Source organism: Zalophus californianus, chromosome 14 (genome assembly GCF_009762305.2).
Source record: "Zalophus californianus isolate mZalCal1 chromosome 14, mZalCal1.pri.v2, whole genome shotgun sequence".
In the NCBI taxonomy this organism is placed as follows: Eukaryota; Metazoa; Chordata; class Mammalia; order Carnivora; family Otariidae; genus Zalophus; species Zalophus californianus.
The window spans coordinates 35,596,249-35,614,935 of record NC_045608.1 but is presented as its reverse complement, the minus strand read 5'-3'; the positions used below and the strand labels follow the sequence as shown (position 1 = coordinate 35,614,935).

Genomic DNA, 18,687 nt, shown 5'->3' with positions numbered 1-18,687 from the left:
CATCTCCCCTAACACATCAGCATACATCATCCTTGCTTATATATTGGCTCCTTAAAAAGACTCTTTGAGGGCCAAAGCAATGATTAGTCATTTTTGTGTTCTTTTATGTTTGGCAAAATTTATATGCTAAATGAAGGAGCCTTAATTAGGGCTGACTCAGATGTTTGGGTGGGAAATAGAATCAACCAGCAGATTCTAAGACTCATGCAGTCAAACCTTCCTGACTATACAGATTTCTGTTGGATGCACACTTGTGCCCCCACCCACATCCACCCACACACACATAAACATACATCTTGATGGTGATTTCAGGTCAGTTAAGATTTCCTTTCAGTTTAAAAATGCTTCAAGCGGCTGTCATAGCTAATTGCAACAGTCCATCTAAATAGAATTAGCAAAGGAAGGTGTGCACTATGCATGTGTAGGGTCATTTCTGTTCCCATCACTCATCCAAAGAAAAATCTTGAGAATTCAAACTGCATTTTTTCAATCTTATCAGTTCATTAGGGGCTGCTCAGAAGTGTACCTTTGCGTCCTCAGCGAACAAGGGTTTGCTAAGGAAAGGAGGAGTGTCAATAGGATTGGACACTGTTTTCTTAGCTGAGTGCCCCGGCACCATTCAGGGGCTTGGGGGGCCAGTTACGTATAAACAGTGTAATTGCAGGGATAGCAGGAGGTGGCACTAATTAAGCTGGTGCTCAATACGTTAATTACAATTCTCCATAATCCAAGGAGGCTGTTTGGGAAGAGAATTTAGACTTGGAGAGAATTGAAACTGGTGAGGTTAAGTGACTTGCTGGAAGGTCACATAGCTAATTAATTGGAACTTGTCTGTGTGTTTTGAATGTACAAAAAGTTTGACATACAGTATCTCATTTAATTCCCACAACAACTCTTGGGGGAGTATTTTATCACTATTTTGTCATGCTGTTGGTGGACAAAGGAAGCTCCATGGAGAGAAGTTAAGCCACAATTTGCCCAGATTCACTCAGCTAGCAAGATCCTCTGTGGTCTTGCTATTCAACATAGTATTAGAAGTCCTAGCCACAGCAATCAGACAACAAAAAGAAATCAAAGGCATCCAAATCGGCAAAGAAGAAGTCAAACTCTCACTCTTTGCAGATGATATGATACTTTATGTGGAAAACCCAAAAGACTCCACCCCAAAACTCCTAGAACTCATACAGGAATTCAGTAAAGTGGCAGGATATAAAATCAATACACAGAAATCAGTGGCATTCCTATACACCAACAACAAGACAGAAGAGAAATTAATGAGTCAATCCCATTTACAATTGCACCCAAAACCATTAGATACCTAGGAATAAATCTAACCAAACAGGCAAAGAATCTGTGCTCAGAAAACTATAAAATACTCATGAAAGAAATTGAGAAGACACAAAGAAATGGAAAAACGTTCCATGCTCAGGGATTGGAAGAACAAATATTGTGAAGATGTCAATGCTACCTAGAGCAATCTACACATTCAGTGCAATCCCCATCAAAATACCATCCACTTTTTTCAAAGAAATGGAACAAATAATCCTAAAATTTGTATGGAACCAGAAAAGACCTCGAATAGCCTGAGGAATGTTGAAAAAGAAAAACAAAGCTGGTGGCATCACAATTCCGGACTTCCAGCTCTATTACAAAGCTGTCATCATCGAGACAGTATGGTACTGGCACAAAAACAGACACATAGAGCAATGGAACAGAATCGAGAGCCCAGAAATGGACCCTCAACTCTATGGTCAACTCATCTTCGACAAAGCAGGAAAGAATGTCCAAAGGAAAAAAGACAGTCTTGAACAAATGGTGTTGGGAAAATTGGACAGCCACATGCAGGAGAATGAAACTGGACCATTTCCTTACACCACACACAAAAATAGACTCCAAATGGTTGAAAGACCTAAATGTGAGACAGGAGTCCATCAACATCCTAAAGGAGAACAGAGGCAGCAACCTCTTCAGCCTCAGCTGCAGCAACTTCTTCCTAGAAATGTCGCCAAAGGCAAGGGAAGCAAGGGCAAAAATGAACTATTGGGACTTCATCAACATAAAAGCTTTTGCCCAGCAAAAGAAACAGTCAACAAAACCAAAAGACAACCGACAGAATGGGAGAAGATATTTGCAAATGACATATCAGATAAAGGGCTAGTATCCAAAATCCATAAAGAACTTATCAAACTCAACACCCAAAGAACAAATGATCCAATCAAGAAATGGGCAGAAGACATGAACAGACATTTTTCCAAAGAAGACATCCAAATGGCCAACAGACACATGAAAAAGTGCTCAACGTCGCTTGGCATCAGGGAAATCCAAACCAAAACATCAATGAGAGGTTTTGCTTCCCAACAAGTCAGGAAACGACAGATGTTGGCGGGGATGTGGAGAAAGGGGAACCCCCCTACACTGTTGGTGGGAATGCAAGCTGGTGCAGCCACTCTGGAAAACAGGATGGAGGTTCCTCAAAAAGTTGAAAATAGAGCTACCGTACAATCCAGCAATTGCACTACTGGGTATTTACCCCAAAGATACAAATGTAGGGATCCGAAGGGGTACATGTACCCCGATGTTTATAGCAGCAATGTCTACAATAGCCAAACTGTGGAAAGAGCTAAGATGTCCATTGACAGATGAATGGATAAAGAAGATGTGGTAATATGATGCAGCCATCAAAGGAATGAAATCTTGCCATTTGCAAGGATGTGGATAGAACTGGAGGGTATTATGCTGAGCGAAATAAGTCAATCAGAGAAAGACATGTATCATATGACCTCACTGATATGAGGAATTCTTAATCTCAGGAAACAAACTGAGGGTTGCTGGAGTGGTGGGGGGTGGGAGGGATGGGGTGGCTGAGTGATAGATATTGGGGAGGGTATGTGCTATGGTGAGCGCTGTGAATTGTGTAAGACTGTTGAATCACAGACCTGTACCTCTGAAACAAATTAATACATTATATGTTTAAAAAAAAAAAAGAAGCTAGCAGGAGGGGAAGAATGAAGGGGGGGAAATCGGAGGGGGAGATGAACCATGAGAGACTATGGACTTTGAAAAACAAACTGAGGGTCTTGGGGTGGGGATGGGTTAGCCTGGTGATGGGTATTAAAGAGGGCACGTTCTGCATGGAGCACTGGGTATTATACGCAAACAATGAATCACAGAACACTACATCAAAAACTGATGACACTAGTATGGTAATTCACATAACATAAAAAAAAAAAAGATCCCCTGTGGTCTATTGAGATTTTGAGGTCAGTCTGGTCTTAAAGCAAAACATTGGCTGATCATTCCTTGCTTGCCAGGCACAGAGCAAGATTGGGTGTTAAATCAACAATGACCATATGCTGCTTAGTTCCTATTTTTTTTAAAGATTTTAATTTATTTATTTGAAAGAGAGAGAGCCAGAGAGATAGCACAAGCAGGGGGAGCAGCAGAGGGAGAGGGGCTCAATCCCAGGACCCTGGGATCATGACCTGAGCTGAAGGCAGACGCTTAACCGAATGAGCCACCCCGGTGCCCCACCTAGTTCCCATTATGATTATACATTATTAAAGTCTGGTTTCCTAAACTAGAAAAAAAAAAACCCTACAAATTTTCTATAATTTAAATTACCCTTCAGGGCATCTGGCCGCCTCAGTCAGTGAAGCATGCAACTCTTGAGTTCAGGATGGTGAGTTCAAGCCCTGCATTGGGCATTGAGCCTACTTAAAAGAAATAAAATAAAATAAATTAGTCTTCTGTTTAGTTCCGAACCAAATTTACTATTATCAAGATTTTTATATTTCATTCCATTCACAAGCTGTCTAAATAGGAACAAAGACTTTATTAACATTGTGAGTCAGGAGAAGAAAATGCATAAAATTTTCTTTTCTATTTCCCCTTCATTTGAGATTAGTAGTGTATCTAACAGCAATTGATGCAGTTATAGTCTCTGTCCTTACTTTTTTTAAATTTTTTTTAAGATTTTATGTATTTATTTGACAGAGAGAGATAGCATGAGCAGGGGGGAGGAGCAAGGGGAGAGGGAAAAGCAGTCTCCCCACTTAGCAGGGAGCCCCATGCGGGACTTGATCCCAGGACCCTGGGATCATGACCTGAGCTGAAGGCAGATGCTTAATTGACTGAGCCACCCAGACACCCTCTCTGTCCTTACTTTTAAAAATTGAAAAAGGAAACATTCATGTTTACATATTTGGAGAGGAATACTTAATACTTTTGCACAGTAGAAGTAATGGATGGATGGATGGATGGATGGATGGATGGATGGATGGATGAATTCATTTCTCCTTTATTCAAGAAATTTCTTAGCAATTGGCAGGGCATCTCTCCTGCCCTTATCCTTAAATGTGTACACAATCTGGTCCTGGTTTGTGCAGGATAAATATGGAAATGTTGCAATTCATATGCCATAAGTCCAGGTTAAGCATTCCGCTCCCATGCTGTGCCCTGAAGCTAGCCAAGCTTGCAGTGACAGGAAATGGGAATCAGTCATTAACCAAAGGACTCTAGAGAGCTTGGACAGTGTGCAGGATAGAGCTCAGGGGCTGAGGTGGGGGCACCATGAAGGAGATGGATGATGACTGTACCTTGCATATAGAAAATGCTCAAGGAGTACATATTCTGAATTGATTGGCTGAGAAGTCACTGGGCAAGCAGAGAGAGGAGAAAGATGAAACTTCTGGAGCCCAGAACCAACTTAAAGGATCAGGAAAGTGTACAGAGAAGCATCTTGTCTTCCCTCAAGCATCAGCTCACTCCTCTGTCCTCTGAAAGTGCCATCCAAGTAGACTCCTGGCTGTCCTCCTGCCTCCTTAGATCAACGCTCAGACAGCATATAGCTCCAGTGAAACCTCAATGTCCTCCAAAGCAGACAAACAGAGGGACGGGATTGTGGCAACTCTCTCCTTAGTTATCAATATAGAAACACTGCCATGGGAGACAAGGAGCTAGAAACATCCAAATCTGTGGCCTAAGAAGCTAAGTCAATTCCACACATATATGCAAAATCATCAGTAACATCATGCACACTGATGACATGATTTTCTTTTTTTTAAAGGTTTATTTATTTATTTGAGAGAGAGAGAAGAAGTGGGGGGGGAGGGGCAGAGGGAGGTAGAGAGACTCCCTCTGAGCAAGGAACCTGACCCTACGACCCCAAGATCATGACCTGAGCCTAAATCAAGAGTCAGACGCTCAACTGACTGAGCCACCCTGGCGCCCATGTGATTTTCACATCTGTGGTGCTATTACTATCATCAAGGGCTTTCCTAAGGCATTTTGTCAAATCAGCATTGGATCTGACCACATTATCTCTGTGCTCAAATAAATGTCTGAGATGGAGATACTTACAGTTTTTGAAGGCATGGATCAAAGTCATGCTTCTTATTCATCTGATAGTAGGTAAGTACAACCAAAGCGCATTCTTGGTGGGCTGGCCCTTGTCCATTGCATATTTCACCATGTAGCACAAAGGGAAACAGGTCCAAACACAGCAGTGCTGTCAAATGGACACTGGACTATCACAAGTCATTTCCCTTGTGCCTGTTTTCCCAAGTCTCAAAGAATCTAATTGCTTCTTCCTTTGCTCCTCTCAAATGACACTCTCCCAGGACCACATTTAAACTTCTGAAGGGACCTAAAGACAGCCAGTTATTTCAGGGGCTCAAGGTCAGCCTTTCCCTAGGTCACCATACAGGGATCAGGGATCCTGCCACTCCTCACTCAATGGCCCTATTCACATTTTTAATTAAAAAACTGCTTCCCCACCTTTTCAAATTTTTAACATATAGAATTTGTTTGAGCAGAACTCATTTTTCCTATATGGACTCCATGCGCTCCCAAGGGCCTCTGATTCCTGCTAAATATAAACTCTCCTTCCACCATCATCTCACTGATGAATCGAAATTCTAGAAATGCTCCTGGCTTTCTGAACCCAGAGAACAGACATCAGGCACTAAATTTCCCACGAAGAAGCAAGACATCCACAGCTATCATCTGCCTGATGATGGTTAGCTCTTTCCTTCCCCTTGCCTCTCTTGCCGATCTGTCCTCTGTGCATCTGGCAAAGTCAGCTCCCTGTCACCTCTAGGCAAGGTCCATAGCAGCTCTGCTGGGTGCCTGCCACCTCGGGGTCGCCCCACCTGCGGGGAAGGCAGCAGCTCTGCTGGGAGGTAGCTCAGGGTATGGCAGTGGGTGAGCATTCCTGAGGGCAAAGCCTGGCTCTGCCACTAAATGGTGTTGTGGGGTTTGCTGAATCACTTCTTTTCCTTGTGGCTTGGTTTCTTCATCTGTAAAACTGAGAGAACAAGCATATCCAGGACCCATTATTCCCTTTGATAAGCCTCATTTGCTACCTCCACCAGAAAGCTTTGCCAGACTTAATTACTTCCCTCTGCATGTTTTCTTCTTTTTTTTTAAGTTTGCAAATCGGAATACCTATTCATAATTTTCCAGTGAGAAATGGACTACCGAGCACATTCTTTGCCTGGAAGCGGATTTATACAGGAAGCTAAATTACCATCGGAAAGTTGGTTGGTGGGCATGGACTCAGAGGTGCTGGTATCATGAATCAATGATACATTGTTTCATTCCTTCATCTCTACTAGTAATAGCTGATCTTTATTCAGGTCTTGCTGGATGCCAAGCAATATGATTCTCAATATCTGTGTGTATTAAAATGTAATCCTCAGGGTCGCCTTGGTGCAATGGGCTAAGCGTCTGACTCTTGGTTTCAACTCAGGTCGGGATCTCAGGATTATGAGATCGAGCCCCACATGGGGCTCTGAGCTCAGGGGAGAGGCTGCTTGAGACTTTCTCTCCCTCTCCTTCTGCCCCAAACCCTGGTGTACACACATACACAGACTCTCTCTCTCTCTCTCTCTCTCTCAAAAATAAATAAATAAATAAATCTTTTAAAAAATGTAATCCTCACAACAACCCTATGAGTCAGGCACCATTATTATCACCATTTTATAAGGAAACAGAAGCACAGAGAGTAGCTAACCTATCCGAGGATACAAGTTGGCAATGTTAGGGTCTGGGGCCAGAGTCCCAGCTCTCAGCCCCTGGCTTGTGCTTTCTCACAGAAGTAATTGGGCAAGCACTCGCCGCTGCTGTCCACTGCACTTTGCATGATGTACTCGGCCCCAGACTAACTCAGCTGTTTTGATTTTGCTGCTTGATACTTGCACATTTTTTCCCACACTCGCAGCCTTCAGCTTAGGAGGAGCAGGGAAGGAACTAGGGGTTGCTGATCCTCTCTTTTCCTTTGATGTCATATGTCATCGCTTTCAGGGGAAGTGCCAACAACAGGAAGTGACAAGAATAGGAAATAATAGGATAGAGGTCCTAGGTCATTCATGCTTCTTTGAACACTATACCAGGCGAGTCCTGGTCAGTGCAGCTCCTGATTCAAAAGGAAAGCCTCTCAGTGCTGTCAGAGCCCATACTTACTCAGTCATAGATTTGGGCCTCTCAAAATGCGAAGGAGCACTCACCTGCTCCCAGCAGTTCCTGAATTTACAAATTCTTTAAAGGGTGGAAATCTGCTCTGTATTTTACTTTGAAAAGTTCCAGGTATCTAGGAGACATTAATTGCTGGTGCTTTTGATCTTGATTTCTCCACACTTCATTTACTGAGATTAAAATGAGTTTCTCTTTGGAAAGCTATAGAATAATCATACTTCTCATCCATCTTCTTGCCCTGGAAGTATATGTAGAAGTAGTATAAAGGAACGCTTTAGCCTCCATAATTTTCAGTGGATAAAGCAAAAATGAAATCCAGAATATTCTCCTCGATAGAATGTTGTCTAAGATTCTAGAATCTTGCTGCGTGGATAGAAGGGCATCATCCCTGAAGAGGGATTTGAACAGACGGATAATTCTTCTAAGTTTTAAGTAACAAGTTCCTGACCTTGATGATAAATTTGTAGAGACTTTTAAGAGTGGGAACAAAGAAAGGAAGAGAAAGGCAACTTTTATGATTACATAAAATCCTGACATGTGTGGAATGTCCTCAATGTGTAGAATATTCAAGATGCCAGACAACAACAAAGATACGACTCTTGTCTTCTTTAAGAATAAAGACCAGGGGGCACCTGGGTGGCTCAGTCGTTAAGTGTCTGCCTGAGCTCAGGTCATGATCCCAGGGTCCTGGGAGCAAGTCCTGCATTGGGCTCCCTGCTCCACGGGAAGCCTGCTTCTCCCTCTCCCACTCCCCCTGCTTGTGTTCCCTCTTTTGCTGTCTCTCTCTCTGTCAAATAAATAAATAAAATCTTAAAAAAAAAAAAAAGAATAAAGACCAGAAGGACAGCCACAGTAATGGCGGCAGCTCTCGTAGTCCTCCAGCTCTGAAAGTTCCTAGCTGTCTTCCTTCTTGACCCCCACTTGCTCCAGTGGTGAGTTATAGTAGTTAGAAAATAGGCAGAGATACACCACCTACCCACTGTGTGCGGATTTCGTTATTGCCCTGTGGCTCTGTACTTGAGAAGGTTATACTCTATAGAAGACAGCCAAGAATACATCTACAGAGTTGAAGAGAACCCCTGGCCCAGATAACCATCTTCTCTGTAGCAGTTTTTGCCTTCAGCCTAGGCAATACTTTTCTGGAGAACTTATGATGGTACTTTATTTATTTATTTATTAAAAGATTTTATTTATTTATTTGACAGAGAGAGCAAGAGAGGACAAACAGGGGGGAACAGCAGAGGGAGAGGGAGAAGCAGGCTTCCCACTGAGCAGGGAGCATGATGTGGGGCTGGATCCCAGGACCCTGGGATATTGACCTGAGCCAAAGGCAGACGCTTAACCGTCTGAGCCACCCAGGTGCCCCGCGATGGTACTTTTAAAGACAGCCCGTTCCATTCTATTTAGCTTATCTTTTTAGGGATGGAAACAATTAAATCCTTCAAACAATGTGTTTCATTCCTTTGAAATAGTGAATAGACAATGAATTTTTATTTTCTTTATCTCCTCTTTCTATGCTTCCACGATTATTTCATTTTTCATTACTTGATAAATTTCCAAACTCCTTGATGATATTTGAGAAGCACCCTACAGAGAAAACAGAAATAAGTAAACATACTAAGTTGCATGGCAGAGAGGAATGGGGAATTCATTAACTCACTGAATGCTGTATCCTAGATGAAAAAATGGCATTATGTTGGTGCAAAAAATAAGATCCTCACATCACTGTAGAACAAAAGCAATTCATGGAGCTATAAGACTGTCTATTCAGCACCAACTCCAAAGTAGGCTTTGATCTGGACAGCTACTAAGAAGGTTTAGCTGCTCAGGGACTTACAGTCTTTAAATATATAATGATTTTCTAATATTTACACAGTCTTCTTCAAGGGCAAACAAGACCCATTAAAGCATGAAGACTGTGTTTCACAGATTCATATATTTGTAAAATAAAGAATGGTTGCTCTATTCCATTTCAGCTTGGTTCCTTGCCTTATGCTGATTCCAGGACCCTGGGATCACGACCTGAGCCGAAGGCAGACGCTTAACAGACTTAGCCACCCAGGCACCCTCTTTAACAGTCTTCTATCCAGTTATATGTAAAAGAGTTAAACAAAACGAAAAGAGTTCATGTCTTCCCAGTGTCGGTGGACATAAAGAGGAATCAGTCTGATCCAATTTGGAGACATTCTTACCTTGAGGAATGTACATGAGTCATGGGGTGACTTTATATATAGCTTGAGCTGCCTGTTCAGGTCCAGCTCATGCCTGTTGTCTCATGCCATTATTAATAGTGCCCCTTCCTTCTCAAATAGTCTATGGTCTGATTATGATCACCCTAATTGTGGACGGGAGGACTGCTTCAGAATAACAACCAGTGGGTCCCTGTCCTGGGGGTGCCTAACTAGGGGCTGACAAAAGAACAGGATGGCAATTCTCTCCAAGGCCTCTTTCTGCTTTCAAATTCTCAGATCCCATGGGGGAGTATTGAAACAGACAAATGTGAAATGGACTTATTCTAAGTAATAATACTGAGGGTCACTTAAAAAAATATGATTAACATTCAGGGCTCCTGGGTGGCTCAGTTGGTTGAACGTCTGACTCTTGGTTTCATCGCAGGTCATGATCTCAGTCAGGGTCATGAGATCCCTGAGTCAGGCTCCACACTCAGCGGGGAGTCTGCTTGGGATTCTCTCTCTCCCTTTACTTTTGCCCCTCCCCGCTGCTCGTGTGTGCACGTTCTCTCTAAAATAAAATAAAGGAAACCTTAAAAAAAAAAAAACATGATTAACTCTCAATAGTCTGCCCCAATAGGTTAATCAGGAATATGCATAACTAACATTTGTCATATTTATTCCATCATATTAACCTTCTTAATTATACTGTTCTATTAAAATTGGTTTATATCACCTGGTACATTTTGTCTGAGAATGAAGAGAGGTGGCCTACAATTTGCTACAGATAATCCCACATTGATAATTAAAATAGCACATGCAAATTCACCTCAACCCCCAGATTTGTGAAGCTGGGACATACATTAAAGCTTATTAGGTTCAACTCCCTAATTTTATAGATGAGGCCTCTAAGGTCCAGGAAGACTGAGCTATTTTATTCAAGGTAACTGAACAAATCATCATGATCAGACACAGAACCCATATTGTTCTATCGCCTCACTGGTGAAATTTGCTTGACAGTAATTTTACATAGAAATAGTCATCAAAATGTATTTATATGCGGGTTCTTTTGTAGTGTCATATTTCTTGAATTAGTCAGGAGACTTATTTCATAAGCACTATGTGCTATGGAAGCTTCTATAAATCCATTGTTCTATTTTTGCTTTCCTTGTAAACCTGCTCTTATTTTATAGGTAAAGAAGAGCTCTGTCGTTGGGAAAGCGGATCAGTGAGATGAAGTGGCTACTGTCATCTTCTATTTCACATCCTCATTTCTGTTTTGAAAGGTAGTAACTATGTAGGTAGAGATATAAATAAGTTACAATAAAAGCAAACATAATGCACGCTGTACATTTCAGAAGCTGCACAGTGAAATCGGTAATGTTCTAAACTAAGGCGGTGGCAACATAACACATTAATTTCCCTGAATTTTTCAGAGTATACATGCTGCCGACCAGGAAAGGTAGAGAATTTTGATGAGTTTTCCCTATTTAACAATGTATTTTACATGTGCATCAAGCTTAGAATCCCAAAATAATTTTTTAAAAATAATTTAAAAAATTTTAGCAGTTATGTTGTCAGAAGAAGGGAGCCCAAATTTCTAACTGTGAATTTATCGAATATGTCAAAAGCTTTTATAAGGGAATACTGCTTCATTTAATGAAAGGAAGTCTCTTAGAATCACCAACACATCCAGACTCATTTTCTCTGTGCTGGGGAAGGGATGCCATCACAACACTCACCACTAGGGGGTATCCTCCAACACATCTTAGCTGTTTCCCTATAGGGGCAGTGGATCTCAACCCTGTCAGCACAAAGCCCCCCCCTTTTCTTACAACCGCCCTTTCCACCTGAAATGAGAATCATTATGTGTGTATCATTCATTATGTGTGTATCACACATATCTTTAAAACTCAATATAATGCTCTAATGATAATATAAAAGAGAAATAATAAGAAAGCAATTTATAACAAAGTAATATGCCTTTCCACATATAAAGCTTAGGTACAAAATACTAGAAAATACATATAAGGAAGTAGTCAGATTCTATACATAGAGGCAATTGCTAAAATGCAGAGATAGAGGTCTGTTATAGTGATAACTCAAACATGTTCAGCGGCGTTGCCATCGATGACAAAATGACTAAAGATGAAGAAGTCATTGTAAATCTCATATTATAAATGCACTTGTAAATTTCATATTATAAATGCACTTTTGAGTTCAAATAAGCAGAAAAAAACTAGAAAAGAATGTCCGTAGGTTTGGACAAGGTTTTGAGAGTGCAGAAATTCTGTATATAATTCTGTCTGTGCGTACAGTGCAGTAGGGGAAGTGTAGTCCCATGCCATATTTTTTTCTACTATGTGTCAAACAAAGTAAAAAAAAACTCCGTTTCTCTTTATATAACTGTATAGATCAGACTAGGTTTTCTAACTTTTGCTCCAAGTTGTGTGTGCTCACATGTCAAAGAGTATTGATTATTCCCCTGGTATTAAATAGATGATGGTGATGATGATAGTGATAATTATACCTTACCCAAGGGCACAGAGCATGCTAATTAGTGCCTTAGGCAGAAGCTGGACCCAGATTACGTGGTGTGGAAGCCTCAGCTCTTGTCACTATACCACACCGGATACAGTCATACCAAATTACCTGTTATACCAATGCTGCTGCATGCAGTTCCCTAGGCCTGTACTTAGGCTTCTGCAAAAGAATGAGAAAATCGGAAAGTTGGTATGTAGTGCAAGTGTTTATAACACAGGGTTTACAGTGCAGTGAATTGGTTATAGAGTGGGGGAAGAATCGAGAGCCAAACAGGGGACAGTGAAGTAACCCAGAGATCTGCAACCACAAGAAGCCACTAGGACCCTTGACCAAGAGGCAACAGGAGGAGGGAAAGTTACCAGAGGCTTCAGGTCATCCAGTGAATGCTGGAACCCCAATAAGCCAGTCCACAAAGGAAACTGGGCCACTCTGAAGAAGTCACTTGAGGCAGAGAAGGTAATAAATAAACCTGGTTTCTCCCTTGCTGTTAAGACTCCAATCTCTACCAGCCAAACCCAATCAGCAAACCTTCCTTCCAAAACCAACCTTCACCATTTGCTCCTTCCTCTGTGCAGAGCAGTCAAGCAAAGACTGGGTCTGAGAGCAGACAGATCCAAAGAGGCACACCCACATGGGATTTTGTTGTTGTTTTCCAGAAGAAAGAACCTTAAGCCTCCTTTAAATAGTAACTCCCAACACCTTTAGACTAACTTAATGGGGCAACAAAATTTTTTTAAAAAATCACATGTGACTTAAAAACATCTATCATGCAAGCAGATATATTTTTATACCTGTGACTCACTGAATAGAAAAAGAAAGCATTATCGAATGCCTCCTTGCCAAGGGCCAGTAGAAACAATTGCCAGAGTATGAATTTTGCTTGACTTGTTACCTGAGGAAAGGGAAGCTGGCTACAAATAGTATGGTCATCCGGCTAGTACTTTTGGAAGGCTAATTTACCGGAACATTTTCAGGTGGCCTTGTGCATGATTATATATAGTATGAGCAGCTGACCAGCTTGTGCTATAAGTCCTGGACATAATTCTTCAGAAATGTAGGGTACTGGAGACTTCTGGGTCTTGGAGGAAGTTCTATGTGAAGGTCCTGGCCCCTGAGTTACAGTGGGTTGTGCTCCAGGACTGACCCGGCTGCCACTTTCTGATTAACTGACTCCAACTGAGAGTTTGAGCGCCCTCTAGGGGAGAGCTGGCTGCTGGGGGGGGGGGCCCTTCCGACACCCCACCGTGGCTGGGCACTAACCCCCACCCCTTCCTTTCTGCAGTGTTGTTGCTTACCAGTGTCCTTTTTCTTCAAATACTCCATGAAATACGGCTGTGGTCTTACTAGATATTGCGTCAAAGGAGATTCAGTACAGATTATATTCTGAGTGTGCTGTCACACATTCAGAGGAATTGCAGATAAATGACTCACAAAAAACATGAACAGCAGCAGAGAGGATGGGATCCCAGTGCCCTCAGAGCTCAGCCACGGAAGATGGCCCAGTATCACTGCTGGCATCTAAGAAGCAGCAGACAGGATGTCTTTTGGGAGTATGATTCTCCTGATTTACAGTGATTTTTTAAAAATCACTTTATCCTGTATTTTTTGAAGGAGTTGGCTCAGTAGGGTAATTTGTGGTTAGGATCATAGACCTTGGAGCCTCCTCTTCCTTGTATCTTTCCAAGTCTGTCCGCTTTTCTCGACCCCTACTGCCATAAACGCCTGGTCTGTGCTTGTTGCCACCACTGACTGCTTCCCCTCATTGGTCTCCCTCTCCTCACTAATGCAGCCACTGGGATCTTTCTAGGCAAATAAGATCAGCCATGCTCACCATCCTCCAAAGGCTCCCCCATCCCTTAGGATAATAGCCACAGGATATTTGGCCGCACTCGCCCCCCATCTCTCACCTACAACCCCTGCTCTGTAAATCCTGGGCACCCAACCACATCTCAGGAAAACGCCAGTCTTCCCAGGTGGGGGGCAAATGCCCACCCTAGCAACTCGTAATTATTGCCTGTCCCTTTGCTTCTGGCAAAGCCAAGTCTAGAGGACAGGATGGGCCTTGGCCTTAGTCCTTTGAGTATTACCCAACATCCAATGTCTGGGACAAAACCCGCACTCAAGGATATTTGAAAAGTACTTTACCGTTTGCACAGTGTTCCTCACAACTGCCCATTTAATCCTCCCAACACTCACCTAGTAGTATTTTCTAATTATACAGGCAGGAGAACTGAGGCTTGAAAAGGCCAGTGGCCCATGTTAGACTCTCAAGTGGCAGAATGGTTACTCACAGCCGTGGTTCTCTGAGGGGACAGCACGTAGGACTGAGAATTCTACAGACTTGGTGTGAATCCCCACCCGGCCATGGCCTGGCTAAAGCACCGACTTCACCTCCCTGCGCCTGTATCCTCATCCTTAAAAAAGACAGTAATTCCAATTCGGGCTTATTATGAGGATTAAATAAAACAATGCCTACGAAGTGTCTAACAGTGCCTGGCTCCCAGTCGGAACTATAAATGTGAGTTTCCTTTCTGACCCCAAGCTTGGCGAGCGGCTTCTCCTATTTCTACAGCAGCTCCTCGGTCTCTGAGCTCCGGAGGCCACTGGGGGTGCCAACTGTGGAGCACCGGGCCTGTTTTGACGTGATAGCTGCATCGGGTACCAGCTAGTCCTCAAAGAAGTGTGGGGACTACGGGCACAGCCGTGAGAAGACAGCGGAGAGGGAACTAAGGGGCCCCAGGAGGCAGGGGTTTGATGTGGGGGCCTGTGGGGAGCGTTGGCTGACAACAGCGGGAGAGGGGCGCCCCACTGCACACACCACAGAGGGGTCCGCTCAAGTCTCCCGGACCTCCAGTCTCCCGCAAGCAGTCAGCGCCCGCCTCTCTCCCACCTCACTTTACCCCTGCTACTTCCTTCCCTCCCCAGATCTAGGCAGTCCTTAGAACCACAAAAAGCAAGGAGGGTCCCAGGGCGAAGCAAGGTGGGGGCCGAGGCCCGCGCGCTAGCCCGGGGAGCGCAGGCCCCGCCCCCACCCCCGGCGCCGGCTGGCGGGAGGCGGGACATGCGCACGCGGTGGCTGGGCGCAGGGCGCCGGGAGGCGGGGGAGCGCGCGTGCAGTTCCTCTCCGCCGGAGCCGGCGGGCGCTGCGGGGAGCTGGTTTGCCCTGGGCGGGGAGCCGGACGCGGGAGCGGGGAGCGCGCCGCCAGCGGGCGAGTGCGGGTGTGCGAGGCCGCGGCGGCGGGCCCGCGAGCCCGGAGCGCCGTGTCTAGGGGATGCGAGCGGCAGGGAGCCGCCGCGCTGCTGTGCCGGGTGAACTCGAGCGGCAGTGACCTCAGCGAGGGGAGAGCGGGAGGACGGCGGCTGCCAGCCCCGCGGGGATCCTGGGGGCCAGGGGTACGCGGGGTACGGCGGCGGCGCGGGAGCGCGGGGCGCAGACCGGGCGGGGCTGGGGAACAGTGATGAGAGGGCGCGCGGGGAGGCTGCACGCCGCCGCCGCCGCCGCCCGGAGCATCTGCCGCCGGAGCTGCTGCTCGCGGCCCGGGACCCGGCCATGGAGACGCTGAACGGCCTCGCGGACGGTGGCGCCCCGGACGCGAAGCCGCTGCCGCCCGGCCAGCACCACCGCCACCACCACCTCCACCCGCTGGCCGAGCGTAGGCGGCTGCACCGCGCGCCCTCGCCCGCCAGACCCTTCCTCAAGGACCTACACGGCCGGCCCCCGGCGTCCGGCCCGGCTCCGACCGCCCCCTCCTCGGGCCGAGCCCCGGCGCCCGGCGCCCAGCGCTCGCCCAGCCTCGCGGGCAAAGCACCGCCCTCGCCGGGAACCCTGGCCGCGCCCGGCCGCCTCTCTCGGCGCAGCGGCGGCGCCCCTGGCGCGAAGGACAAGCCGCCGCCGGGCGCCGGGGCCAGGGCAGCGGGCGGCGTCAAGGCCGCTCCGGGCCTCAGGAGGGTGGCGCGCACGGCGCCCGCGGAGCTGCTGCCTCGGGCGGGGAGGCCGCCGCCGCCGCCCGGGACCGAGCCTCTGTCCGCCGCTGCCAAGGGCCGCAAAGCCAAACGCGGCTCCGGGGCGCCCCCCGCCCATGCCACCGGGCTCCCGGTCCCTGCCGCCCCGATCCCCGCCGTGATCCTCGCCGTGACCTCCTCGGCCGGCTCCCCTGCTCCCGGCTCGCGCATCAGCCACACCGACAGCAGCTCGGACCTCTCCGACTGCCCCTCCGAACCCCTGTCCGACGAGCAACGCCTGCTCCCCGCCGCCAGCAGCGACGCCGAGTCTGGCACGGGCTCCAGCGACCGGGAACCGCTGCGAGGAGCCCCCACGACGAGCCCCGCAGCTCGCGGGGCGCCGCCCAGCAGCCCCGAGCCCCCGGCGCTCCTCGCCGCGCCTCCCGCCGCCGGCGCCTGCCTCGGGGGTCGGAGCAGCCCGGGCGGGGTCCCCGCGGGGTCCCCGGGAACGGGTGTGGCAGAGGATGCCGGGGGGCGCGCGCCGCTTGAGCGAACGGTCCCCGGGATCCCCAAGGAGCCCGGTCCGGGCGAGCAGACCCGACTGGTACCGGCGGCGGCGGTGGAGGAGGAGCTGCTGCGGGAGATCGAGGAGCTGCGCTCGGAGAACGACTATCTCAAGGTGAGCAGCCGGCTCCGCCGCAGGTGCCCCGGAGGCGACCCCAAATGGCCTGGGTGCGGGCGGGGACCCACGAGCCCAGCCTTTCCGGTCCTGACAAGCACGTTCTCTCTTCTGCCCTTCGCTTTCCCGTCCCCGCACACACTGGGCTTTGGGAACTTAACCTAAAACTTCTGGAAGGAGCAGCAAGACCTGGGGGTTTGGGCGGGTTCTCACCCCACTTAGCTTTACTTGTTTCTTGAAGTCTTGCTTCTTCCTGCTGACGCCTTTGCCTCTGTAGATGTGCTGGGGGAGAGGGGGCCAGAATCACGTTTTGGATACACCGCTGACCGTGTCCTCGGCCAAAATATGCCCACTCTCACCTGTGGGATCTGGCTACCCTTAGCCAAGGAGCTCTGGGCCCTGCCCAGTGCAGGTGTGTGTAGGTTGTGGAGCCTGCTGTGGGTCAGGCTGTGGATGTGCCAGATGCTTTTCCTGCATTTATACAAAGTGAGGCCCCCTCTTTCTCTCTGGGGGGCCTCCGTGTTTTCAGTGATAAACCTTAAGCTCAGGGGTCCCATGAGTGTGGCCCGGTTTGAGGCATGGGGTTTGGTGGGCTTGGCCGGCCTGTTCTTTGTAGGTGTCCACAAGATGGTTTTCCTTGTCAGGAGAGGCCGCTTGATTCCCGAGCACTTTCGAGGGAATTGCAACCTCTGCCGCCCTGTCTCTGTTTCTTGTGAGGTCCTGCTAGTGAAGACCTCCTGTCGGTCCTCTTAGCTTTGGGTCCCTCAGTCTGACTTCCATCTTTTCTCCCAGGAGGAGGGCAGCTTGGCCCTGCAGAACAGAGGACTTAGTGTGTGTGTTGGGGGGGGGGGGTGTCAAGACAATTCAAGTGACTTGAGAGAAAATACGGGGGAATTGATTTGGGGGCAGATGCTTTATTACAGTTTTCAAGTTAGTAAATTACTACAGTGGTATGAATCTTTTCATGTTTCTGTTAAGATTCTAATATATATCTCCGCCCAAACCAGCGGATGGCCTTCCTTTATCTAGGTTATGTCATTTGTACTTTTTTTTTCAGCAAATGCTGAACCTACCCAAATAAGGCCGTTTTTGGCCAGGGGGACCAAGGGCCTGGGCTTATTTAAGGTGGTAAAGTGTGCAGTTCAGACTGACATCAGAATAGGTTTACGGCTGAGTATTCTAAACCTGCACCTCTTATCAGGAGCTGCTCTCCCCAACTGAGCCCAGTAGTTGTTTTGCCTGCAAAGAGGTCGCAGTGAGGCAGAGAAGGAGACGTGAGAACAGACTGGGAGTTTGGAGTAAGATGTTTCAAGCAGTACATTTGCTTGTGTCACCCCCTCTTATGTAATAGACAACAGAGTGATTTTCAAAGGTGCTGAAGAGAAAGACCAGTGATGTTGTATGTGACTCCATCTTGAAATCAACACTTTTGTAGATCTTCAACAAATGTAAACTCCCTAAGGGCCAGAAAGATGATCTCGTTGGGTTATAGCGCCAGCTCTTAGCAAGATCCCTGACTCACAGTGTTTCTGATTAAATGAGGTTTATCCACAACACGACCTGCTAAACAACAGGAAATTGAGCGTTCTGTAAAAGAAGTTTCCCATTGCGTCTTTGATCTTAAGGTAGGCAGCTCAACAGTCATTTCAGAATTCATTCCTAGGTAACTGTTTTTTTGCTTTATCCTTTCACATTGGTCCATTCTCAGTGAACGAACTAGCTGTCTGACCCTGGAGTCTGATCTCGTGTATTTGGTATTTCAGTGAGTCTTCACAACAACATAGGGTATAATTGTGGTCATTTTTATCATAACCCCAAGTTTCACAGACAAGGATGCTGAAAGCCCAGAAACCTTACATGACTCGCCCAAGGCCGTAT

The 18,687-nt window shown here is 46.8% G+C and overlaps 1 protein-coding gene across 10 annotated transcripts in view; it reads left to right on the top strand.

The window, feature by feature from the left end:
* Positions 1–15,613: 15,613 nt before the first annotated feature.
* The window catches only part of MTCL1 (microtubule crosslinking factor 1), a 120,063-nt gene continuing 116,989 nt past the window's right edge, over positions 15,614–18,687 (top strand). For all 10 annotated transcript variants that reach the window (XM_027576622.2, XM_027576617.2, XM_027576618.2 and 7 more), the window contains exon 1: positions 15,614–16,809. In XM_027576622.2, coding sequence (XP_027432423.1) covers positions 15,739–16,809 — 1,071 coding nt within the window. In that variant the 5' untranslated portion in view covers positions 15,614–15,738. The remainder of the gene's footprint in view (positions 16,810–18,687) is intronic.